This window comes from Podarcis cretensis (genome assembly GCF_951804945.1).
Source record: "Podarcis cretensis genome assembly, chromosome: 5".
Classification (NCBI taxonomy): Eukaryota; Metazoa; Chordata; class Lepidosauria; order Squamata; family Lacertidae; genus Podarcis; species Podarcis cretensis.
In genome coordinates this window covers 42,408,521-42,436,115 of record NC_137174.1, presented here as the reverse complement: position 1 = coordinate 42,436,115, position 27,595 = coordinate 42,408,521, and the positions used below count along the sequence as shown (strand labels likewise).

The window sequence follows — 27,595 nt, the reverse complement described above, 5'->3', positions numbered from 1 at the left end:
GGGGATGCCTTCTGGAGCAGATTTAGTGGGGAGTGCTACAAGGGAATGGAGGATCACAGAAAATTGCTTCCCTCTCCATTCCACTGATGGAAGCCTTACCATCAGCTCAGTGGCACTGTAAATCTATGACTCCTACACTGTAGGAGAATGAGAATAAAAAGAGTATTATCACTGGAAGTTCCTTATTTCCCACCATACATACTATCAAAGTATTTAAGTTGCATTACTTGCTAGACAGCAGGTGGGAGAGTTGACACATACACTCCAGCTCTATTGATTATTATTAATAATAATAAATTTTATTTATACCCCACCCTCCCTGGCCAGAGCCCCAGGCTCAGGGCGGCTAACACTAGTAAAATTACAATAAAAATATAATGGGGGGGGGGGACCAATTTAAAATACAGGCTAAAATACAATTTAAAATGCAGCCTCATTTTAAAAGTAGCCCATAGATCAAAACCATGCAAACAAGGGTCAGACTGAGTCCAAACCAAAGGCCAGGTGGCACAGCTCTGTCTTGCAGGCCCTGCAGAAAGATGTCAAGTCCCGCAGGGCCCTAGTCTCATGTGACAGAGCGTTCTACCAAGTCGGGGCCAGTACTTAAAAGGCCCTGGCCCTAGTTGAGACCAATCTAACCACCTTGCGGCTTGGGACCTCCAAAGTGTTGTCATTTGTGGACCTTAAGGTGCTCCGCGGGGCATACCAGGAGAGGCAATCCCATAGGTACATGGTACAGTAATGGTACAATACTTATTTTCTGATTGATGTGTTATTGAATGTGTGTTTAATTCTGTAGTTCGTTTTCCAAAAGTATCCATTTAGCTGATAGAATATCAGCCTTCCTGGCTCAGGTAGGGCAGTTCCAGCTTCCCATGCAATCATCTCTTGCTCCAGTATATTTTAATGGTAACCCAGACCTTTGTTGTTGCAGTTACACTCTCAGTGCATATTTGTTGCAGAATTTACACACCCATAGACCTACAGTATAGTCCTTCTGTTGCACAGTAGTAAACATTGCCCTGAAATTCTGAGAATTTACCATTTGTAGTTTTTATTCTGGTACCAAAAATATCCTCCAAACTGGCTGATTTTCGCTGCTGCTGTGCTTTTTTGTCTTAAGCAACTGCAAATGATTAAATATTTCAAATTCTAGAAATGACATTTGAAACAACCAACATGTGAGGATACAGTGTTAATATTTTTAAAAGTTATTCTTATTGTTACTTCAAGCAATGTGCAAAAACAAAATAGAACACACAAAAATCCAAACCTACCAAAAACCTCTGCAATAGTTTCTGAAAAAGGAAGAAATATAAGGAAGATTTTTTTCCAAATAAAAACGAACCACCGGGAAGCACACTTCTTCTGACATCACAGCCTTGGTTTGGTTTTTGAGACATATTAACTATCCTGAGATACTTAAGAATAGGTTGTTTCAGTTCTACTTCTTTTCAGCCTTCGTATGAAAATGATTTACTGTTTTTATAGCCTTTTTGTCAGACGACCCATTCTGTATTTCTGTTTCTTTAATGCATTATGCTTTGATCATATTATTGTTCTGGTTTTAATTGAGATTTTGCACACAGCATAGATACAATTTTATATGAAATTACAGAACAGGATAGAAAATAAATAAATAAATAAATAAATAAATAAATAAATAAATAAATAAATAAGCAAGCAAGCAAGCAAGCAAGCAAGCAAGCAAGCACGCACGCACCTTGGGATATAAAATTTCCCCCCAACACATTTGTTTTTGCATTTTTTTATGGGTTAAACCCATCTATTCCCCACAATAGTCTGCTTTCCAACAATAGAATGGTGCCAAAATCAGCTAGTTCTCACGCCCTGCCCATTACCCCACCCCTATAAATCCCGCGTCAATAGTTTTCTGAGATTCAGGGTATACAGTGTTAGAAAAATCTTTGTTTTTGTTTTTGTTTTTGTTTTTATGACCCTGCACACTCAATCTGTAGCAGCCTTGCCACACTTAACACCAATATCCATAAGGGCATATTCAATTCATATACAGATTGTTCAACCCAAGCCAAAATTAAAGCATCATAAAATTTGATGCCAATGTCGCTAGATTCCTGACTGCCACTTCAATATACCCTCCAACATACAAGTGCATTTGTTTTATGTTATATGCGAGAGCAGCTTGCTATAATGAAAAGGGGAGCAAGTGTTGAGGGTAAGTCAGTGGCATGAGATTTGGAAGCTGACATAGCCTGTTTAAGATTTTTAGAAATATTTCAAAACAGAGCACCAAAGGAGCTCGTATGGTATCAAGTTTATTAACGCAGATGAAATAGTCACGTATTGTTTGTGAGATCTATTGCAACTAGTTTCCGCTTCACAATTTTCAAGATGTTTTTTGTGCACTTCCAACCAGCAGGTCTCAATATTCCGTTTTTTAATATTCCGTGCCAGATACCATCTTTAAAACAAGTGGTGCTACCATGTTTGTAAATGCTCAAAAATTTAATATACTCATCTTGTGGAATGCAGATATATTTCAAGATGAGCTCCATCTTCTCTGTAAAAATGCTATAATTTGTGCACATTGGCTGAATGCTGAAAATGACTTGTAACTTGTAAATGATGGTATGCAATTTACAAAACAATATGCCCCAAGGTGAGGGTATGGTTTATATAAATTTGACCTTTACAAAAGTTTTGTAGTAGCAAAAACAAAAAAAACCCTCAAGAGTCTGACCAAATCAGCCAATTTAAAATTTCACCAAATAAATCATCAGTTTAAAAGCCATTAATAGTGTAAGACATTGGGATGTTTGCAATATATGGAAGGAAAAAGAGTCTCGTGCTTGGGCAGTGCACTTCCTGCCCCTGTACTACAGATCCTAAACATACATTTGCACACACAGACAAAAGTCACAAGTCAGTGTAGCTATTCAAAATCTTTTTTAAAAAAATGTGTTCAGCTTATGCTGACAATTCAATATGAGGACAAGTTCCTTCCTTAAAAGTTTTGTGGCTCAAAACTTATGCTCTCTCCACACCCCCAACTTTTACAATTTAACATAACTGGTATGCTAATATGCTAGTATGAGAAAAGCAAATTTTCCTGGCACTTGCTGAAATCCTAATACAAGTTACAAATTAATTCATTATATGTTGTTTCCGTTTGTCTTATTTTAGCTTGTTTATTTACTTCATGTGTTCATTGACTGATGAATTGATTTATACAATTTATATCCTGCACAGTAAATTTAATTCCCAGGGCAGCTAACAATGTCATAAGAAACAATGGAAAAACTACTACTGATAATAATAATAGCTACCACAACAAAATGGCACACAGGTATACATTCAGATGGACTATAGAATCTAAACTGCTCTAAGCTAAAAATTCTAACACCAGGCTTTTAAGAATGCCTGGGGAAACTAAAATCTTTTCACCTGATGCCTTAACAGTAAAGTGGGCACCAAGCCTGTCTTTGCTCAAGACAGAATTCCAAAGGCCATGAACCACTGTTGATTAGGAATTACGGTAAGTCCCATTGAACTGAAGACTTACTTCTAAGTAAACATGAGCTCTTAAAACGTTTTTCTTTTTTTAAAACAAACACCTAACTACACATTCTTCGCAACAAACATTGGTTGCTCGTTGCCTAATTACTGTATCTCTGTCCTGCTCTACTTACTAAGCTTCCTGATTGGCTCATCACATTACTTCCTGTTTTTAGTGTCCCCACTCTCCAAACGAGATAAGATCTTCTCAGATAAACTAAAAAAATTCCCTGGGAATTCTACCATTCCCCCGGAAAGTTTAAAGCAAGAGGTTAAGCATGCAAAGTAGAACTATCAGAATGTGCCTGGTGAAAAGGAGAAGGAAGAAAGACTAACTAACTATCCCCCACGCAGTTTAAGGAGGAAGCCTCTGTTCTCATCACAGTGAGGCATAAAGTTTCACCTGTCTAAGAGCGGTGCAGAAATAGGCAACTAGGTGCCCTTCCATCAGTCCCAGCCAGCATGGCTGGTAGTCAAGTAAGACGAAAGGTGTAGTCCAAAATGTTTAGAGGGTACCATGTTAGCCAGACTAGAGTCCAAAACACAAGCCCTCCACCCCTCAGCACTGAGACCTGCTTCCTCTGACAGTCAATCTCAAGAGTCTCAAGTCAGGATGTTAACTTGGTTAATTTGGTAATTGCAAGACTGGCTACCTCATTCCATGTTGCCTGCTATCCCACTGGGTCTGGGCACATGTGGAAAGTTCCCCAGCTAGCTAGTGAAAGAGGCTTTCACGGGTTGGAGTGGCAACAGGTGACCCACATGGCCACCCATTTGTGGGTAAGTTCTTTTGCAGTGGTCAGGAAGCACTCGTGGTCCTTGGTGAAGTCAGCCCACAACAGGTGGTCTAGTTCAGGATTATTCACTAATGTTATCGGTGCCTGGATCACTTGAGTGCATCTTGGTGGAAGATTTCCAGTTGTGCTGATGATTGGCAAATATACCTGACCCTTCCTTACCACATTTGGATGGTACCCTTGAAAGTTACCTTGGACGTGGGGGCTTAAAAGGATACTCACATAGCAGATATCAGTTTAGAATGCACCTTTATTGTATGGAGGGTCATTTGGTACTAAACTTCCTTTCTAACAGAGGACATCGGTCACATCCATTTCAGTTATCCCAGGAGCAGGTATAAGAAGTTCTCTACACGTCTAATTTTATGGATCACAGTTGCCAAATACGTTTTGTAAAACAAATGTAATACTGGTTCTGATTGTACTGTGGCAGAAGAACTCATGGTGATGTTCCCAAATTTGTGAATATAGCTACTGCAAAAAGCTCTCATATCAACTTTGTACCTCATATTGCTTTGTGTGATCTGTCCATAATGTCTGCCATGCTATTTCTCATTTCTTACCCACCATTTCCCCTCATTTGACTTTCTAAGCTTCTTTTGTAGGGAGGGAGATCGTTTTCACTGTGGAAATCAAGAACAATATTTTCAGGAAGAGCTGGAGTCAGCTGAAAAACATGCTCTGTATGTTCCAAAAGGCAGAATTTGGCAATACAAGAGGAAGCTCATTTAGGGCTGCCTAGTGAGAGTCGTTAACAAATCCACTAATAAGTTATGGGGATTGGAGTCACATTTACTCTGCTACTTGATTTGAAAAGTAGTTATCATGAGAACCAGGCTGTTTTTGTGCTGACTCTGATATAATACACCTGTTAAACCTTCTGATGCTGGGATTGAGAATTTGTACATGTGGCGTACTAAATATGTGCAACAAAACACAGCAGTGGGGTAGCGAACACTGTTCTTGTTCTGCTAATCTATGCTTTCATATAAGCTTTATTAGGGCAGAATTCTCCAATTTTCATGGAATTGGTTGCCTTTGATTATTGGATCAGCTTTTCGTTATGCTTGTGGGGAGGAGGGAAGAATTTGGCAGCCTTTTCTGGTCCTGGGTTCATTAATTTCCACAAGGGAGAGGCCAGTTTCACAGCACTCACAGCTTTCTCAGTAACTTTTCTCTATCCGTACTTCAGGGCCCAGCTATATGCACATGGTTCTTGTCCACATCTTGAGGGTACCATCCACACCAGCAATGGCACTCCTAATGGAGGTCTCACTCATATGATCAAAGATCCAAATAATTGTCATTTTTACCCATTACCAATGTAACAAGGAAACAGTTGTGTACCAGTTGTTGGCATCCATCTGCCTCAAGAGACAATAGAGTGTGCCTCCAGGGGAGGGCTGAAATCAAACTACAGCATTAGCAGCACCAAAGTGACTTCCCTGTGTGTATGGCGGGCCTAGGCTACCCAGACGACAATAGCCCCACCTCCACCTCTTGCCCTCACTGATGTGATCCATAGGAAAGCAGAGTAGTACATTTGGCACCAGCTTGGCTGCAGGAGTTGCCGGAAGGAGGCGCACAAGGCCTCATCCAATCATCTTAGGAATTCCCCCCAGATTAGTGTAGGGCTTGCTCCTTAGCCTTTTCTTCTTCTAAATATATCCTGCAAGGCAGTGGAGGTTTAGAAGCCGAGGTTTCCTTCTCCTAGATGGGATACCTAACCAGGTTGATGAGCCCCATCTGCCGCTTGTGCAGCAGTAATCATGCTAAAAAGGTAGTGTGTACATTTTGCAGACGTGATCCAAAATGTGTATTAACTAATGGGAACAGATCCCTAGCACCCGCTTTCAAGTAGAAGAAAAGAGAGTGTTTCTTTATTTTTTAAAAAACCATGACGATTATTTCTTCCTCCTTGGTTCTGTCCACATTCATTGTCTGATTTAGATCTCTGAAGCATGATGTTGTGGTGAACAGGCATAATATTGAATGGGCCAAATTGCAAACTCATGTTACATCTGATATGACTACACTTTGGGTTTTAATTTAATTTTCAAAAAATTATGAGCATCAGTAATGCTGTTTGATAAAACAATCTTCCACTAATACAGTGGGTTACATATTCATAAATTTGTTAAAGTTTCTCCTTTACCATAGATTTACTATCAGTAGTATGTGAGCTGCTGTACAGAAGAAACATGTTTCCCGTACAGTAGGTATGCAATAAGTATGTGGCAAGAACAAGAATAACAGGCAAGAGTAAAGTGATAATGGTACTTAGAATAAGCTTGATTTTATAAAGATGCTACTTAGTACAGTGGTGCCTCTGGTTACATACTTTATTCGTTCCGGACGCCCGTTCTTAACCTGAAACTGTTCTTAACCTGAAGCACCACTTTAGCTAATGGGGCCTCCTGCTGCCACACCACCACCAGAGCACAATTTCTGTTCTCATCCTGAAGCAAAGTTCTTAACCCGAGGTACTATTTATGGATTAGTGGAGTCTGTAACCTGAAGCGTATGTAACCTGAGGTCCCACTGTAGAGGAGTCTTTGGATCAGATACCAATTTTCAGAGTAGAACGGGGAAACTAACAGAAACTGATGGCAAATGTCAAGGATAAGGAGTATGCATAGAGGTGGAAATGGGAGGAGGGAACAAACAGGCTATTTGTGGGCCATACAAATTAAGTCTGAAAAACTAGGACAAGAAACTCAGACAGGACTGGAGAACAAACCGTAAATGTGTAAGGACTAAGTTGTGGAGCTGTCAACATAGGTGTTTCCGGCAACTTCATTATACAGTTTTGGTGGATGCATTCACCAAAACTGTATAATGAAGTTGCCAGAAACACTTACGTTTCTATGTGGTTGGCCACTGTGAGAACAGGAAGCCAGATGAGCATTTCATCTGATCCAGCAGGGCTCTTCTTGTGTTCCAAGTAGAAAGACCTGAGAATAGCTTAGGCTTAAGTCTTGAAGGGATGCGGGTGGCGCTGTGGGTAAAACCTCAGCGCCTAGGACTTGCCGATCGCATGGTCAGCGGTTCAAATCCCCACGGCGGGGCGGGATGAGCTCCCGTCGTTCGGTCCCAGCTCCTGCCCACCTAGCAGTTCGAAAGCACCCTTAAGTGCAAGTAGATAAATAGGTACCGCTTTCTAGCGGGAAGGTAAACGGCGTTTCCGTGTGCTGTGCTGGTGCAGGCTCGCCAGAACAGCTTCGTCACGCTGGCCACGTGACCCGGAAGTGTCCTCGGACAGCGCTGGCCCCCGGCCTCTTAAGCGAGATGGGCGCGCAACCCCAGAGTCGGTCACGACTGGCCCGCACTGGCAGGGGTACCTTTACCTTTAAGTCTTGGAGAAGACCTTCCAAGGCTGAAAGTGTCATGGCCGTTTTTGTCTCTCCTAGCTGAGTTTGTCTAATTGCCTTTTAAATTCACTGGCCATAATATATTGTGACAGAGTGTTCCATATTTTTACGCAGCATGTGAAGTGCTTTCTTTTGTCTGCCCAAAATATGCCGCCAATCCGTTTAATTGGATGACCTCAAGTTCTAGTACTGTGGAACAAGAAAGGGGGGAGGAATCCTCTATCCACTTTCCCCACAGTATGTGTTACCTCTGCCACCCCCTATCTTTTTTTCTAAACACACAAACCCCAGACCACCCTGTCTTTCCTCATAAGGAGGGTGCTCCAAATCCTTAACGATTTTGGTTGCTGTTTCCTGCATCTTTTCCAGCTCTTTGATTTGATTTGACTTTTAAGGTGAGGCAACTCCATGTTCTCTTGTAGTTGCGGCAATCGGCAGTTATTGGACTTCCATTGAAGTGAATGGGCAATTCTTAAAACATACAGGATCGCTCTCAGGTGCAAGAAATCACTGGACTCTTGACTATTTCCTTTTTCTGCCTGAGTGACAAAAAGAACACACACACACACACACACACACACACACACACACACACACGTGCATTGCTTGGTACCCCTGAACGCTTTTCCCTGTTTGCTCCATCAGTAAGTCTAACCTCACTGACCCGCAAGTGGGCACTGCTGGATAAAATTTATGCAAATAAGAGGATAATAATAGTTGACCACAGGAAGGGCATTTTCAAATGGGAAGGGTGAAAAAATATTTCAGGAGCATCATTTTTCTTTGTGTATTTGTGTGTCTTTTTCAGGTCCCTATTATAATACCGTGCCACAGAGTGATTTGCAGCAGTGGACAGACTGGCAACTACACAGGAGGAAGTCATCTGAAAGAGTGGCTTTTGTCACATGAGAAGCTTCAGAAGGAAAAGTTAGCATATTGATGCAGTTCAGGCACAGCTGTTATTCAGCCAAAACACATAACCAAAGATACTTGGCTTATAACAAGCTTTCAGAACACACAGTAGAATTCAGGAAAATGGTAAATATTTGAGTGACATATAAATATAATACAACATCCGAAGCGAAATGTGTGGTGGCACTACTATATTAAAAAAGCTGAATATGTCCTAAGGGATACAGCTTGTATGGCCTTTCTTGTTTTTACATTTTACAGCAGAATGAGTACAGCGGACTGTGCCTGTTGTGCATGTATTTTGTTCCCATCTCTAGTGCTGTTTTGTTCTATTTTTAATGTCCATTAAAGCAAGGATAAGGGAGTGGGAGGGGCATGGCAAATGTTAGATGCAACTGCCCCTCTAAGGAAGCATCTGGCTCGCAGAGGGGACAGCCGGGAATCCACAGCCTTCGCGTGTATTCGGAGAGCCAAATTAAATGCATAAGCTTCAACACACACCTCCCCCTGTTCCTGCCTGGATTTGTATTTGTCCAAATTGAAAAGCTTGTACCTCTGCCAGGCTTGGTGCCCAAGATTCTCCTGTTTTCTTTGATGTTTGAACTGTTGAAATGATGTTTTACGTAAACAGTTGTTAATGAAACGCACTGAAAACCCATTCAGAAGGAAACGGCTATTGAATTGCCTATTCACAGCTTTTCTTTTCAGATCATTGTAGATGGCTTAAAAAGATATGAATAAAAATATTTTGTCTCCATTAGCATTGCTTGATGTCGGCAGAAAAAACAGATGCTGGAAAGCAGTTTAATGACAAAACAAATATTTTTATAAAAATTATGCTGCTGTGTTAGTTACCTTTTGCCATAATTTAGAAGTATATTTTTTAAAATAATATTTCTGATCAACAGCGCTTCTGGTTTTTTCTTAGCATTTGCTTTTTAAAATTTTTTCACATAGGTTGTTCAGTACTCGGGATTATAAAAAGCAAGAGCTATGCATTATATTAAACATAGAATGCTATCCAGAAAAAATATAGTCAGCCAAAGGACACTGAAACTAAACTTTCTGGTTATTTAAAAAGAACTCAATGTAAGTAAAATATTACAAACCACCAGAAACTCAAATTTTCATTGAGGGAATCATAAATAGTAACACAGTAATACTGATTTTTATATTTTTATCACATTCTTATATATATGTTGCTTTAGAAGGCTGATTGCTAACAAAAAATATTGTGTTAGGTTATTCCATTAATGTTGTGTTACTGTGATGTTAGAATTACTTTATTAAAACCTGTTATGCATGTACAAGTTGTCTGTGTATATAAATATAATACAGTATATGATATACGGAGAAAATAAACTATACCCTACTGTACAATATAAGGCTGTATTTTATCAAGGGTTTCTGGTGGCAATATAAACCATGAAAGGAAGGCTCAAGTGGTTTGTACATGTCAGCAAGAGCCCAAGATAAAAATATAGCCTTATAATATGTATAGTTTGAGTGTATTCTTTTTTCCTCTCCATATGTGAATACCAACCAAAGGAAATCACAAACTTTCACGTTTCTTGCAGATATTTCTATTCCAGGTATTTCTTTCTAATAGACAGTTACTTGCCCATCTCAAAAAATAATTCATTCATCCCGTGAAGAATGTACCACTGTTTACTACTGCTGCTATTTAGCATACGTTTAGTTTCAGCTGTGTGCTGGGGACATGGAAGGTATAAATAGAGGTATTCAGGGAATAACAGAATCAAACTGTAAAGCATTTGTAGACTAGATTACCAGACTCCAGTTTTACATTCAGAGCATTTCAGTCAGTCGGGGGGGAAAAAAACTTTATGTGAGGCCTTTTCCTTGAATGTCCTCAGAGTACTTCAACTAATGGGAATCCCAGTGGAATAATTAGGTCTCCCTCTGGCTTGCATGCATTGTGTGTCAGAATCTAAAAACCCGACCATCCTCTGACAGATTGATGATATCTTTGCAATATCAGGTGTTTCCTATGGTCTGCTCTTTGCGATTTTAAAACCAAGGGTCAGGTTTTTGTACGCCGCTCATGTATACATTTTTACATTTCCCTAACATAGCAGCTTATCTAGTATAACATTCTGCTGTGGAAAATACAGCTGCTTTGTGGAGAGAGTGAGCCTTACCTGATGTGCACACAGTATGTAGAAGTAACATGTTCTGTTACAATTTTGTCTGGCACAGCAAAAGCATTGCTCAGGAAACCATTTTTCTCTTTGAAGAGGGGCGGGGGGAGTAGAAGTCAATTTAGACACAAAACAATAGCCCGAAAGTATTGCCTGGGAGGGGGGGAGGAGGAAGCATTTCTGGAAAATGACAGAAATTCATTCGCTGCAAAAGGCAGAGATTTTGCCGTCTGACTAACATATTTTCATGAGCTGGCATCTCCTATGTTTATTTTTGTGTGTTGTAGGCCAAGCTGCTTATTCTTTTGTCGGCGTATGTTTCCAACAGAGGGCACTATAACTCAGAAGAATTTAGATTCGTGTGTTTTACAATGTGTTTAGGAGATGCTCATTCACTACTTTTTTTCCCTGCTGTTTAAGAATGAATTTGAAAATGAACAGCCAAGCTGAAATCTCTGAGCTGCCTTATTTGCCGTGCTTCAGACTGTCTGCCTCAGGAATTAGCTGTCTAGAAGTATTACAGGCCTGCAATCTTCATCCCATGTACGTATTGTGAAAGGTGCTGTAGTTACATAGTAAGATGAAGAATGGCCTTCCTTTTGCCGGTGATTTCCGAGATTGCTAATGATGCCCAAACTACAACCTGGCGTGACCACTAATGAAGAGGGCTGTGATAGTAGAACCTCTAGGGGGCTCTCATAGAAAAAGAAATGAGTCCATGCTGCTGCTTATGTGTGATCTTAGCATTCTTTTTACGTGCTGATAATGCTCGTGCTCTTGTATGATGTCTCAATAAGTGCGTAGTATCTTTAATTTGGCGTGACTGCTCCTCACCATAACGAAATACTTAGCAGAACACAACCAAGAATTTAAAAAGGTAAAGGTAAAGGTACCCCTGCCCGTACGGGCCAGTCTTGACAGACTCTGGGGTTGTGCGCCCATCTCACTTAAGAGGCCAGGGGCCAGCGCTGTCCGGAGACACTTCCGGGTCACGTGGCCAGCGTGACATCGCTGCTCTGGCCAGAGCCAGAGCCAGAGCCAGAGCCGCACACGGAAACGCCGTTTACCTTCCCGCTAGTAAGCGGTCCCTATTTATCTACTTGCACCCGGGGGTGCTTTCGAACTGCTAGGTTGGCAGGCGCTGGGACCGAACGACGGGAGCGCACCCCGCCGCAGGGATTCGAACCGCCGACCTTTCGATCGGCAAGCCCTAGGCGCTGAGGCTTTTACCCACAGCGCCACCTGCGTCCCTAACCAAGAATTTAGCAGGCGACAAAATGGCACTTAATGCACCTTCGTTATCTTTGGCCGTGCAAGGACCTGAACTGAGCACATAACAGCCTCGTACACCACTGTGTTGTAATAGTAGCAACACAACCAGAACAGAAACACTGGCATTTTTTTCCGGCCTCCCCCTGTGGTGAGTTTGCTGGTATAAAACCCGTTGTTTGTCTCTGAGGGTTTTCTCTGTCCTGTCATAAGTCTTGATATATACCCTGAGGTTTCCTACTGAGGAACGCAGCGATGGCAGCATGGTTCAAGCTGGCATTGTCTTATGTGGCTTTAACTACAACTCCAAGAAGAAACCCAGCAAGGAAACACAGTCACTTGGAATAGTCCTGTGCTATGTGCTACGACCCTCAAGCCTAGTTAGAGGGTCACAGCACAGTTTATGAAAATACATATGTAAACTTGGTTGTATTTTTTAAAAAAATAACACCCCCAAAATGAATTAAAGAAAACTCTGGAAACAAGAGAGCTATGTTCCTTTTACTTGGAATTGGGTTCCACTGACCTATCAAGTTTCCTTCCATTCAGCCTTGCAGTGCTTTGAACTGCTGACATTGAGACACTGTGCAGCCAGGCACGACAGCTGGCTCGGCAGCATCTAATACCAACACATGCTGTTTTAGCCCATTTCCAGAGACTAAGATAATGAAAGATTCAAAAATAATATTTGTTTTGGTGGAACTACATTTATAATGAAATAGATGCCCTTGACCAAGGAAGAAGCTGGATTTTGCAATGGGTCATTTACCCACTTCCCTCTGTTCAACTCATAGGAAACGTGTGTCACATAAAAACTAAACCATGTGGAAATGTGTGGGGCTTTTGGCCAAGAATATAGTCGCCCTGTATTAAACTGCCCTGCAGGGTTGTTTAGGAGACAAAAGATGTCTCTGGGCTAATATTTTACATGATAGATTTTTTTTGCATGTCCGACCAAAGGAATTTGCAAGTCAGAATTTGTAAGTGCCTCAAAATTCATGCAATCGGCATTCGTCCCAGGGCTCATGATGCAGTGAAATGTGCATGGCGCATTAACCTTGCTGAATCTAAGCAGGTGAAACCACCTGGCAGCCCATTGAGCACTGCCCTCAGCTACACAATGGAAGAAAAGTCAGATATAAACATGGTATGTATCTCTGTTCAAACTTTCAGCCAATTATACTTGCAAAAGCACTTTTTGGATTTAGACCCAGATCTTGCTTTCTCTTTCTGTTTTATATTAAGTAGCTTGGTGTCAGATGTTGAGCAACTCAGAATATGACCCATAGTATTTCTATTTAACTCACGCAAGTGGAGGGTGAGATACCTAATTTTAATCCCTTTTTCACTTCTGTTTGATATAACCTTTTAATTTGCCTAGGTAAGAGTCATGCAGTTCTCCAAGCAATATTATTACTGTCAATATGATAAAGTTATAGACATACTAAAAAATGAAGAGTACATTCGAACTACGTTTCCCTATAAATATCATGGATCATTACTTTTCATAGTGTTTTTTCCACAACGTTTTGACAAATGCTAACTTGCCATAATTTTAGATTGTGCCAGATGTAATACTCATTTGTGTTTTTAATATTTATTCCTGATTTTTACTTTCCAGGTACATACTGTTAAAGGGAATAATTTGGGGGCTTGTTCCCAACCTTTACTATAAGAGTAAAACCCATTAAAAAGAGATTGCTTGAAGTACAGAAATACAAAGGGAGGCCTATAAGATTTATGTACTATTTCATGAATAATCGCACCGTAAAAATCTTACAGGAATGTAAAAATCCTTGAATTACAATCAGGTTTAATTGTAATTCCTGCTATATTCTTGGTGAAATTAATCGAATTGTATTTCCTTCGTCTTCTCTCTCTTCCATCCAATTCTATGGGCCCTTTTTCCTGCTTGACTAAAACCGACTTTAAAAACTGGAAAATATTACTGAGAGCACTTTCTGTTGCTGTCAAAGTGGCAAGATGTTTCAGTAACATTGATGTGCAAATTGGTCATACAGCTTCATAGCTTGTCAAAAGGCTGTGCTATTTTTGTTCCAAATAGCATACATAGTGTATGAGTAATAAATAAATACATTTAATACAGCACATGGGGGGGGACAGGCCCCCAAATTATTCCCTTTAACAAATTGAATATGTTGGGGGGAGTAGAATTACACTGGAAGAACCCCCAAAAGCCAGGCTCTCCTCCATTTTTCCCCCTGATAGATTTTAAAGTCCCAAGAAATCATTTGGTTCCTGCATTTCCTTTTGCTTTCCTCCTTGTTTTTTAAATAAGGAACAAACATTCTAATAGCACAAATGCATTGTAGGATGTTTAATTGTGTTTGCCTTTGTGCATGTTGTAATGATATCCCCCCAACCCCCACTCTGTTGGAAAGCTTTTGATTTAGAAGTTGGTATTTAAGAAGCTGAAGTTAACATCAATTTTATTCTTTATCAGCTTTGGAGACATTAAGGTTTAAAATGAGCTCTGCGCTGAATGCTGATCCAGACCAGCCTCTGGTCTGTGTGAAGTTATGTGTAGGTGGCAGTTAAAAGCTGGAGGCCAAGAACTGGAGAAATTGCAGGTACCAATGTGTCTTTAAGTGACTAAAGGCTGTAGTCCAAAGTCTTCTGGACGAACTGGCACCAGCTGCAGACAGATGGAAAATGTCTGGGCTCTATCACCTTCAAGTCTGTCCCGACAAGGATCTATATATTAGGGCTGGCGAGTGGATAAAGAAGTCAGCAATGGTAGCTGTGTGGTAAGGTGAAAATTGACGTGAGCACCATAGACTGACAGTGCTTTTGATTGATGAAAGGATATTGTTAACAAGCCTTTAAAGTTTCTCATTAATGCTTCCACCACCCCCCACCCACTGAAGCCCCAAAGGAGGGGGGAGGGCTTCATGCAGACCTTTAGATAGATTCCATAGCTTGTGTTATTTAAATACCTTGTTAAATTATTTTATTTAATGCTGCATGTTTGCTTACCATACCCTAAATAGCATAGAACCGAGCTATGTGAACAGAACTTGAAGTACCCCAGTCCTTTTTAGATGCTGCATGTTAAATAATACGCTGAACTTGCATCTTCAGCATAGGAATTTACACAGCAGGGTTACACCAGAGACCGTCACCATTAGTAGCTGCAGTGTGGCAGCATCACCCAAAGCTGTTGAATGTTGCATTCTAAATAGAGAAGGGGACAGAGTGTTGATGGGCTTGGGGACTGCTCACCTAAGTGATAGCTTTGCAGCCTTTTTGCCAGAGTGGGACCATCTACATGGTGTGACTTGACGTTGGCTAGTATTTGGTAGTGGCATTGCATGCGTCATGACTGGCAGACTAGAGGCAAGATAGAACGTGAACATGCACAGCAAGTCTGCATGTGGCTGAGTCTGTGCGAGGTGCGCACAGCTCTACAGGACCAGGTTGCCACAACCCTATAGGTTGTTTAGGTCACTTGACTAGAAGGTGGTATTGCAGCATATCAGGGTCGTTTTCAGTGTTGGAAGAAAGGATGCCAGAAACTTCCTCCCTGGCAAGCTACCATGAAGCACTTGTGACGCATTGCCAGAATTTCCAGCTCAATACCTTGGTGCTTTGCAACATGCATAATGGATACCGCTGCATGGGATTCAACTACAGCTATGAGTGGAGACAGATGACAACATGGTAAATATGAGGACATTTCTTCAGTGGTCTGGTTCACATGACATGGGTAACCCAAACGATTGCAAGCTCCTTTACTTCTATTGCAAGCCACTTTACCCCTCCCCAGTCTGTGTTCTGGGCTACAGCTCATGCTAAGCAAGAAGAGAGTTAAATCATGAGCGTAGGTTCAGTTATTAATAACAAACTTGGTGTAGTTTAGTGTGAGGGAGTAAAAAAGAATAGGAGGAGCAATGTTAGTGTGATCTATCCAAGAGCCCAAATGTCCATGCAGTCTCTGTAAACCATGGTTGGGTTTACCATATCATACAATCCAGGCCAATAGAGAATACTTTACTACTTGGTTAGTTGGTCAGATTGGCCTTCGTTATCCCAAGGCACGCTGTATTGTTTCAGTGATGCTTATTACCATGAGTATTATATTTTAAGACTGCCCAAATTAAATTGCAGGTGCGTAGAAATGTCTGATTCTGATTCATAACCAGTATTACTGATCACAGTGTGCACAAAACACAGAAGAATGACGGTCCCTGACCAGGAGGCTCCCCTGGCCATAGAAAAGATAAGGTAGAATGGAAATCTCAAACGCTGATGGGGGCTATATTATAGGAACATCTAGAGGGCCTAAGATATCTCATCCCTGCTTTAAATATTGACTGCCTTCAGAATGTGAGCCACAAATTCAGGGTCCAGGTGGTTTAGAACTTTCTTGTGTTGCTAATCACTGTTTATCCAAGCTTCCAGGCACCTATGAGTTAACCGACAGTCTCTTTCCACTCACACAAGTCTAGCCATACCTCCTTGATTTTTGTGGGATGGCTGGACATCTCCCTTGGCTACCCATAGCTTCGGGTACATGGATGAAGAAACCTTCTCTTGAAGATGAGAAGAGACCTGCTGAATCAGACCAAAGGCCCATCTAGTCCAGCATTCCGCTCTCACGGCAGTCAACCAGATGCCCATGGAAGCCCACAAGCAGGTCCTGAGCACAATGGCACTTTGCCCCACTCGAGTTCCCAGAAACTGGTATTCAGAGGTTTCCAATGCCGGAAGTAGTGTGTGGCCATCATGACTAGTAACCATTGATAGGTTACATTCATCTATTCATCTATTCATCTTTTAAACCCAGCACATTTAGGAAGAGGCGCTATAGGTTGTTAAGAATATAACACTACGATATTATGTTAAAAGGTTCAACTAGACGAACCTGTCTGGGTTATCGGCATTAAAAGGAGGCAATCAAATGCCTAATGCAGACTGCCTAATGAGCATGCTCACTATCCATGAAACATTGGGAGGAAAAAGCTGAAGGGAGGGGTAGAATGCTGCGCTTTGGGGAATCAACAAACACACTCCTGTTAGGTGATACGATATAGTGCAGTATTTTGTTGCAGGTCCCACTTGTATTTCTTGGCTGTTAAGCCTGGGTATCTACTCTTGACATGATTCTAAGTGGAAGTTCATTTTACTTTTATGTTCTTGCCTAATCAGTTGATTAAACTACAGATGAGATATTCTCTTTATATGTAGATGGTTCTGAAAGTTGGGAGAGTAACAACTCAATAAATCTTGCATAGATATCTGATCCAGTATAATTAATGCTGATGAGTAATCTCAAAGTGCTGCTGCCTTGAGGTAAACAAAATGGAGCGTTAGGTGGTCCTTAGCTCTTGCTATGCAGGGTGTCTTATGATGGGTTTAGCAGCAGTGGTGAAGATGGCGTAATCCCATTTCTATTCTGGTTTAACACTGACCAGTGGGGATGCTGAACAAACAAGGAACACACATTGATTTGAAAGACTAAAGGTATAGGTAACCTCTTCTTGTCTTTAATGCTGTGCTGAAATAGACCCTCCTGTTTCTCAAAAGTTTTCTTACCCTGCAAATGTGAGGTTTCAGTTTTTCTGCCCTTTTCTTAGAGCACTTTATTTTCCCCTTATAATTTTGGCGCTTCCCTTATTGTTGCAAGGTGACTGAGTGGGGTGGTTTCTTTCTTTCTTTCTTTCTTTCTTTCTTTCTTTCTTTCTTTCTTTCTCTTGGGCATTTCTCCAGTGCTTTGCAGGCTCCTTGGCTGCCTGTACATCCCGATTTGAAAAAGCCCTATGCAAGAAGTTACCTTATTCCACCTTCCCCTGAGCTTGAAGCATGGGAGCCAGGCTCCTGAGTTCCAAAAAAATAATTACACCTACTGATTTTGCTTTCTAAGGGAAGTTTTAACTAAAAATAAAGGGGGGACCCCTATTTGAAAACACACACAGCCCAGCTGCCAGGTACTCAGTAGGCAGAGTCTGTACCAGTAGAGAAATGATTTGTAATCCTGGGCCACCAGGAAAGTTAGGTGAGCACAACAAAATCCCTGCACCCCATCCATGAAAATCTCAAATGTATCTCACCTTTCGTCATTTTTTAATGCAATTTCTTATCTCATTAATTGACTGAGAGTGGTCAATAGAGGAGAAAAATATCAGCACAGCACTAGTTTTCATAGAAGACGCATGTCTATTTTCCCAGAATGACAGAGGCTAGGTCAGTTGGGCAAGTGTTGGTCATCTAGAAATGCAGCTGTAGACAGCTCTCCTTTTAGTCATGATAGGCAGTAAAAAATAAGTTTTCTTTTCCCTATCTAGACATGCTTATATGGATAACACCATCATTTCCTATGCCCTGTGTTTTAAAGATGTAAGCTTGAATAGTATGGAAACCAATAATGCTCAGTCATTTTTAGTAATGCTTAGAAATCATTTTGGTCTTCTTTAATATATGATGAAATAACACAAACACATAAATTGACTACAAAATACTGCTCATTCATATATCACGTATTCAGGACATCTTCCTGGAAGAAACTTGCAACTTGTAGCAGAATTAGAGATATTTTTGGATGAGAGTCTGGAGTTTATTCTTTTCGGTGGAAAACATTAGGGAATTGTTTTATATTAAGGCACAGCAAGGTGGAAAACTTGAAAAATTGAAGACATAAATGTGTAGACCACATCATCAATTCACATGAATTCATAGTGGTGGTGGCTGAAATTCTTAATCTTGTTTACCTGGCTCAAATGTGGAATAATTTTGTTCAAGCAACTGGAGAACGTATGAAGTTAAGATAGCAGAACAAACCCATAATTGGTCTAGAATAATTGAAGGTACTGAAACAAGTTGTCTAGACAAAACTGATAGTGTGCGATCAGAGGCTGAACAATAAAATTACACTATTTTAGCCAAAGATAGTGTTTCATAAACAGACGTTCAAAATATTATCTAAGAAAAGTCATGATAGGACTGTTTGCTAGATCTGAGGACACAGGCGTGAAGGTCACGAAATATTCATTGTCTGGTATATCAGTGATTCTGGAAATTTAAAGATTTTTTAAAGACATTTTTTGAAATCTATTCCACTGCACTATTCTCAGCTCTGTACCAGCTGTTTTGTGAAAAAAGAAAAGAAGAATTGAACGTTTAGTTTTAGCCTTGGAACATTGTAGTATTGTTTAAATATTTCTCTAGAGCCACTGGACACTTAGGATACAATACTGATCTGTTAAAATGACAGCCACAGACTTCCAACTGGATGTTGGAAGTCTCATTATGCTAAACGAGAAACTTGGACATTTTACAATCCTGGGCGTGGATTCCAGTTTAATGCCAGTAGATATCCTTGCTTTCTTTCCTTTTATATCAACTGTTGCATAAAGTATACAGAGGAAGACAGGCTTGGGCTTCTGTTGTCCCTAACATTTCACTGCAATAATATGACAAATAAATAAATAAATAAAGTTCTGAAGGACCCCCAGAATGACTGTTGAAGCTTAGGTTTGGTGGCAGTAGTGAACATGCTGAATACTTTTCAGTTGTACGAACCAATAGAATTAGTTTTCTTTTATTTCTTGTAAAGGAAAACAAGTGTGGTTGGGTTTTTTGCTTTGGTTCTTTTTTTGTATCTGCACATGCTGCATTGTGAGATGCTGGAATGGTGTGAGACATTCTTTATATGGTCACTTGACTGATGGCTATAACCTCACCTGCCACTCTCTGAAATGATCCACTGCCTAAACAGATAGCACAGTTGTAGTAAGGCTGGGAATGGAGTCAATCTGCCTGAGGCTGCTCTCCAGATAGAATCCACGCAGACACCTGAGATGGCCTTTCTATCCAAACGAAATGCCGAACGAATTGCTCATTTGTCTAAAGACCTTTCTATCATTACTATCCTCAGCATGACATGGCCTAATACTTTGGTTTAAAATATTGGTCGTTAGCTGCAGGTTTTTTATTTTATTTTATGAGATTCCACAATGTCTTTTGTTGAGAGGCTGAGCTGGCGCACAGCTTGAATGTAAAAATATCTTTACTACATTAATGGGGAGAAGGAAGAGTCTCATTCTATTTTCCCATCTTTCTTTCTCATTGTGAGATTCGTGCCAGGGTGACAAAGAGACCACCTATCTCTGCATGCCAGATATATTTGTTGTACGTTTTTAAACCTTCAAATACAGTGGTACCTTGGGATGTGAATGGGATCCGTTCTGGAGCTGCGTTTGCATCCTGAATGGAACATAAGACGCGACGGCACATCTGCGCAGGTCACGTTTGGCTGCTTCCGCACATGTGCGTGACATCATTTTGAGCATCTGCACATGTGCGAGCGGCGAAACCCGGAAATAACGCGATCCATTACTTCCAGGTTGCCGCGGAGCACAACCCGAAAGCGCTCAACCTGAAGCACATTCAACCTGAGGTATCACTGTAATCTAATATTGGGGGGGGGGGACGACACACACCACAATCAGTTCACTGGATTTCTGAGATTTGGGGGACATCTATGAAAATCTAGAAAATATTTGAAATATCTTGGATATTTTTAAAAAGCAGCCAGGATAGGCTGAGGGAGGATAATGACTATAGGAAAAGGAACGGGAAAGGTATCTCAGCAATGCAGGTAGGTAGGCAGGCCTCATTTACATTCTTGCAGTATTTGGTATATGGGTTGGTAGGAAACATGGGCACCCATCAGCATTAATAAAAACCACCAGATGCTATAAACAGGTTAGGAAATAATTTAATCTTAAAGTGACATGGAAACTAAAATATTGATTACCTGAGAGAGTTTTATTTCTGGAAGTATATTTTCTTGTTTGTGCATTATGTCCAATCCCATGGTGGGAAATCTAAATAAATGCACAGCCCATAATAGAGATGTAGTGGGGTGTATTGGTTAGGTTACTGGGTGGCCTTTGTGTCAGTCACTATCTCTCAGCCTAACTTACCTCACATGGTGGTTATGAGAAAAAATTAGGTACACTGCCTTGAGCTCCTTGGAGAAAGGGCAGAATAAAAATAGAAGGCTATAATATCTGTCTCTATCCAATTTATTTGTGTATTTTTGATAAAATTCATCTCTTAAGGGACAAAAACTTCTAACAGACCTTCTGGATCAGGCCAGTCTAGTCCAGGGCTCTGTTCTCACAGTGGCCAACCAGATGCCTATGGCACTTGGGCAAGCACAAATCCTTGCGCTAATGGAACATGTGCATTGGATACCACCCAGAATATTTATTGTCTACATACTCTTGCAAGCCGCAGTGATAAATTTGGACAGCTGCAGGCCTGTAAAGGCAAGCTTCCTTCATTCTGCCTACAACAGCAACCTCCATAATAGACAAGAGAGCAAGGGTGGAGAATAATCCTTCACTGCTCTATCCACCAGTAAGGCCATTGCTGCTACTGGGGGGAAGGCACTTCTAGCCACAGAAGTCACTTGGGTCATCAGTGACAATGATGTATCACCTCCATAAGCTACATTCCTGTTCCTTTAGGAGGAGTACAACCCTGTCTAGGATAAGCAACAGGAACAGGATTTGCCTACTCAGAGAACCTCCATCTTCCCAGGGTACATACTTTCCAGGGTACATCCACTCTCAATAAAGGCCACCCACCAGGATGACTAAGGCTGATTTGGAACCAAAACCAGGCCTAAACCCAGACTGACAGATCCAAATAATCTCTGTAATTCAATAACACTTGCAGTTATTCTGCCACCACCCTCCCCATTACCTTCACCCCCAAAGGGGTTTGTTTGCCTAATAGTTACTGCACATCACTGGGTCCTGGTTGAGCTTTTTAAAGAGTGCCCTGCTCATTCTCAGAACCTAGCCAGAGGCCTCACCAATCACAAGAAGACGTTGGGGTACCCCATAGAGGAAAGCCTATGGTGCCCAAAGAGGTCATTGGACATTGCAACTTTTAGTATTTGTTTCTTATACTAGTCTATTGTCTCAAAAAAAAAAAAATCATTTCAAAATTATTTTAATATTGGCATGAGTTGTTGTTTTGCTATCATTGCTGGACTAACAGGAAGATTTTGATAGGCTAGTTTAGGAAACATTATACGGGCTCTCCTTAGATCATACCTAAAGGGCAGTGGATTGGCAGATATTAAGGTAACTGGGAGTTTCTGGCCCCATGGTGCTGACCCAAATTGTATACAAGACGGTCACTGCATTTGTCTGAGTGCACAGTCAGAGAAGAACCTGAGGAAGCAGAAGAAAAGCTGAGATCACTGAAAGCTAATGCTGTGAGAGCCAGCCAGGAGAGGAAGACTCCAGGCAGGGTGGTTCTCCAGGATAGCTTCTGGCCAGAGTGGCAGCAGAAGGCAGCCTCAGTAAGCAAGGAGACATCAGATGGAGGCAACTATGTGACATCTTCCTGGCAGTGTCCTGATTCTCAAGTTGCCTGACCGGAAGCAAGACTTCAGGGGAAGCTGAAGCAAGGCTGTCAAGAATTTGAGAGCCCATTGTAAGTTATCGCTGAGGGATTAGGTTGAACCATGCACTCATCTGGCCTGAGGGAGATCTTCAAGCCTTGTCCCTCTGTGCCTTTCCAGGAAAGCTAACTGGGGTGGAGTTATGCGAAAGGTAACTGGCAACCAGGATTTTAATTAGGAAAGTGAATTTAGACAAGGATGTAACAGCTTCCTTAAGGAAACACTGCACAATTCATGTAAGCAACTAATAAAGCATATTGTATGTAAATAAAAATAAATGCATTTGCTTTATCTAGTAAATAATTTTCTTTGTGTGCTCATCCCATATCTATAGCCTAATAGCCCGCTACTATATTGTTGGGGTATAAAGGGGAATGTTTTATTAAAGTCTTGTGGTGGCAGCAGAATTAGAAGGAAATATGGACTTGTGACATAATCATTATTTTATATGCCATTTAGTGCCCAAATAGACTTCTAAGCTGTTTACAAGTATCAAAAACCCAGATACATGTGGGGTGCTTGTACTGAAGCAAATTCCTATTTTTTTTCTGCAGTCCCAAAGCCAAGCATAAAACTGGATTGAAATGATCTTAGAAAATCTTCCTCCAAGAATCTTTGGAACTGAGACACCACTGTACGCTCAACTACCTTGCTCAAAAATGACAAATCTGAATCTGGCTGGTAATTATCCAGTATGGTAGGATGCCGGGAGGGTTTCTTCAATAAAGGTCTTGCAACAGCCATCTTAAGGTTAGATGGAACTATATCATCCTCTAGGAAGGCATTTATCATCCTCCTATGGCTTTTTGCTGAATGAATCTGTTAGTCTTAATAAACCCCACAAGACTCTTTGTTAGTGGTTATCAGGTGGTAAAAGGCGGAATGTCTGCAGATATTTCAAAGATGCAATCCAGAATAAGAGTGGCATAGTGATGTCAGGGTACTCCATCAGAAAGCAGGCTGGTTGGTGCCTAACTGTACTCCCTTTGCAATGGAACCAGATTTGCATTGCAGCTGATTCTGTGATGCAGCTTCCCAGGTTTATAACTATTTTCACCAACACTGTAGCAAGCCTCCCTCTTTCCACCCCCCCCACCTTATTGTAATCACTTAATTCAAGGAAAGCTGCTTCCCTTATTCACACATTCCACACTAACTGGCAGTGGTCTCCAGGAATTCAGAGAGCCTTCTCCTAAGCCCAACCTGTAGATGGCAGAGACTGAACTTGGAACCTTCTGCATGGAAAGCAGATATTGTACCACTGAGCTGCAACCCTTCCCTAAAACTGCAGTACATAAATGGTGTACAATATTTTAAATAAATAAATTTTGGTCTGCAGATAGTATTTCTTTTCCCAAGGACTCATGGCTGAGTCCTGAACAAAGATGGGTCTGTGCTCACCATTGTGTTTGTGTAACTGAAAAGGAACTGGGCAAGGGGCCACAGCACAGTGGTACATCAATACTTTTCCTGTAGAAATTATTAACTTCCATTCTTGGCATTTCCATGTAAAAGAATCTTAAGGCAGGTGGTGCTTGGGAATACCTTCACATAGCAGCTTGGAGAGCCACTTCCAGGCAGAATAGACCATATTGGACTATATTAAGCAATGGTCTGACTTACGTCTAAAGAAAACTGCATGTGCTCATACGCAATATAAAAAGAAACTCCTCAGGAGAACCATTTTGCCAGTGAACTTAACTGGAAATGTAATATTGTGCCTCTGCTTTTGTGTGTGGGTATGTGTTCAGTCCTACATCTGATTCAGCCTTCACTGATGCTGTGACAGAGAGCCTCTGTCTTCCAGTTTGTGCACTGATATGTACATCCGACCACCAGCAGTTGCAGACACATACAACTGTCAAGCAGCAATCAGATGGCAATGATTTTCTGTCACTGACAACATGTACTAGATTTGAACCAGTGACCTAGAGCTGAAGGGCTTTGTATCCCATTACCCACACTCCCAAGCCAGCTAGCTTCCCACCCACCCCTCACAACTAATATCCATTCTAAATAACATTCATATTTTAAAATGGGACAGGGAATAAGATATCTCTTTAAGCCATTTTAGATTAAAGTATCCCCCCCCCCCAAAAAAATGTGTGGATTAGTTGATTAATGGATTAGTGGTTTCAGTTGCTGCCGATTTGAAAATTAAAAATATGTTCCCATAACTGTTCATGGGAGTTATGGCTGTAAATTCACATATAACCTTGAGTCTATATATTCAATAAAATATCTCCTTGACCTAGAAGAAGGTCTGGGGTGACTTGAAACTTGTCTATTTTATAGGCACAAAGCAATACTTGAGATTATTAGGCAAGAAGATTCCAAATTTAGTTTTCCTGTTTCTGTAGCTCACAATATTCTTCTCAAATATAGCTTAGGGTCCCTCAATTCATGATGATTTGTGCTCATGATGCTATCAGCATGGTCACCACAACCTGACTTTCAATATTGTTTGCACCTGCACAAGTTTTGGGGGCGGTCATACTGCTTCTTTTCATTCAGTACATATCCTGCAATTTCTTGCTGAAATCCTGTAACTTTTCACAGAGCACAAATGTTCTGGTTTATTTTTGTCCCATTTTTGCTGTGCCCTTCTGAAGAGCAATAACATGATTGCATCTCAGAACAAGCTAAAGCAAAACAAATCCACCACTAATTGAGTCAAGAACATGTTGCAGAATACGCCCACAACAACACCTACAGTCTGGAGGGCCCCGAATCTAACACCTACAGGTGCATCTTCTGATTTCTGTTTTCTGATTTCTGCTTGTGATGAAATTTCTGATTTCTGATTTCTTTGTTTTCATTGGAGGCTCAGCACCATTGGAAGAGTCAAGGTAAATACGATAGATAATTTCTGATTTCTGTAGCCTCTTTCTATGGAAGGTCACAAGTTCATTTCACAATCCGCTCCAAATTGCATGACTGGAGGCTGCTAATTGGGTGGAGCAATCATACCGGCAAACTGGCCATGACGACAAAGGTAGTGCATGGACATTTTAAAAGGTGCATTATTGAGACATTTCCAGCTTTTTGTTGAGAAAAGCAAACAGCAGTATAACTGATTTGGAAGGCTCGTGCTTCCAGAATTAATGCACAACCCATCTAAGCCTCCATAAAATGCTGCAGAAGACCTGTTTTTCTGTGCATGCAAGCCTAATTGTTCACTCAGTCTACTTTGGCGGAAGGCATTAAAGTTCCAACTTTCTAAATATGCAGCATGAGATTGAAGATAACATGAGTATATATGCACATGCAAATATAGATGGATCTTGCTAAGTACACAGCCTATAAAATATGTAGTATAAGATCACTCATTTATTTAGAGATGCTTTTTACTTTGGATAAGAAATGACACAAATCTAAATATTACAATCCAAAGTAATGTGTAATTGTCTGTACGTTATAGCTGCAACACTTTAGTTTTGATAGAAGAGAGATGGCAGTTGCACTTTAATTTTAAGCAAATTGATCCCAGATGCAATGTTGTTTTGCCTACCCGGGGATGTGAGTAGGTAAAACAAATACCATTGGTCTATAATTGAAGCATGTTGCAACATCATCTATACTTCTGTTACCTGCATTTCCCTCAAGCCCTCCAAAAAGTTAGTTTTGTCCCCAATATACTGGTTCACCTTTATTTCCCAAGGATGGTTCTCCCTGAAAGAAAACAATTTAACTGTTGAATTGCTAGACATGCAAACAGATCATGAAAACCAACCATTGCCAGGCAAAAGCAAATCCAGAATCAAACAAGACTTTCTAGAGAAATTACTCTTGTTTTAAAATCCTTATGAGCAGATGCCTGTTAGAAGAAGCCCTCAATTACATCATGAATGATGTTAAATTATGCTATCATTTTGCAATGCCAAAAAAGCTCAAGGCAAATATCCATGCAGAATAATCTTGTTCTTTCTTTTTCTTCCTATTCTATGCAACAATAATGGAGACCAGGCACGGATAACGCACATTGCTTTTTCCATTTGTACTTAATGAAAATAGGTCTGGATTAACCATGCCTAAAGAAAGAGCATAGAAACAGGCATGGTAGTTGTGAGAAGAAAAGCAAAGATGTTAGCTTAATTTTAGCTTTTTTTCTAACATGAAACCATACCCAATTAAAACAAAAACAGGCAATGCAGCAAAAGTCGTTTTGCCCATTCTAGACACAAAGCGGAGTAGCAAAAAAAAAAGGTACCATGGGTTTTATCAAATAATGCATATACTGCTGTTATTTTAATACGGTAGGTAATACTTTGGCCACCTCATGAGAAGAGATGACTTCCTGGAAAAGACCCTGACGTTGGGAAAGATTGAGGGCACAGGGAGAAGGGGACGACAGAGGACGAAATGGTTGGACAGTGTTCTCGAAGCTACTAACATGAGTTTGACCAAACTGCAGGAGGCAGTGGAAGACAGGAGTGCCTGGTGTGCTCTGGTCCATGGGGTCACGAAGAGTCGGACACGACTAAATGATTAAACAACAACAAGGGGGTGGGGGCTACAAGCATGGGATCTCAATAAATGTGTACCCAGGGTTTATTAAACCTGAGATCTTGGGGAGGGGGGAAGAGCCACCTTACAAAATTGCCAAATCTACTTAAACTGGCCCAGAATAAATTTTTAGCACAGTCTAGTCAGCAAGTCTCTAATACCCATATGGTTTTATTTAGCCCTATGTGCTACCAAGGTGAATAACAGAACATGCTCCATGCTGCCACACAGGCACATAGGAGATGGAGTTTCTGAACTCCATGTTGGTAGAAAACTCTGTACATGAGCTGTGCTATGCATTCCCTGACATTGAAGGAAACCAATGAACCCCTTCCCTACATGAAATGTTGTGTGGACAGTGGATTCCTCCAAACCTTTGGCTTGTGATGAATGTACATAACTAGTATATGGTTGGTTGGTTTGTTTTTAAAAATATAATTCTAAAACCTTTTCCAGAGTCTATATGAAAAACAATTTTTTTGGTCACTTTCAGTGTTCCATTTTTATTTTCTGGCATTTTTTTTTTACATATACAAGCTGTAACTTTTTAAATGTGGCTTCCGTAAGTGTAGTTACAAAGAGGGTTTTTTTTGTTTTTGT

At 40.8% G+C, this 27,595-nt stretch overlaps 2 protein-coding genes and 1 long non-coding RNA gene across 10 annotated transcripts in view; 2 read left to right on the top strand and 1 right to left on the bottom strand.

Annotated features, from left to right (window-relative positions):
* Positions 1 to 9,374, top strand: part of MGMT (O-6-methylguanine-DNA methyltransferase) — a 181,824-nt gene extending 172,450 nt beyond the window's left edge. For all 8 annotated transcript variants that reach the window (XM_079977398.1, XM_079977396.1, XM_079977397.1 and 5 more), the window contains one exon: positions 8,514 to 9,374. In XM_079977398.1, the coding sequence (XP_079833524.1) occupies positions 8,514 to 8,645 (132 nt within the window). In that variant the 3' untranslated portion in view covers positions 8,646 to 9,374. The remainder of the gene's footprint in view (positions 1 to 8,513) is intronic.
* The window catches only part of EBF3 (EBF transcription factor 3), a gene marked incomplete at its 3' end in the record, with an annotated part of 669,366 nt that overhangs the window by 399,983 nt on the left and 241,788 nt on the right, over positions 1 to 27,595 (bottom strand). The window lies entirely within an intron of this gene.
* Positions 21,645 to 27,446, top strand: LOC307216808. The gene is made up of 2 exons (XR_013839329.1): positions 21,645 to 23,170; positions 26,750 to 27,446. It is a non-coding gene; the product is annotated as an uncharacterized lncRNA (long non-coding RNA).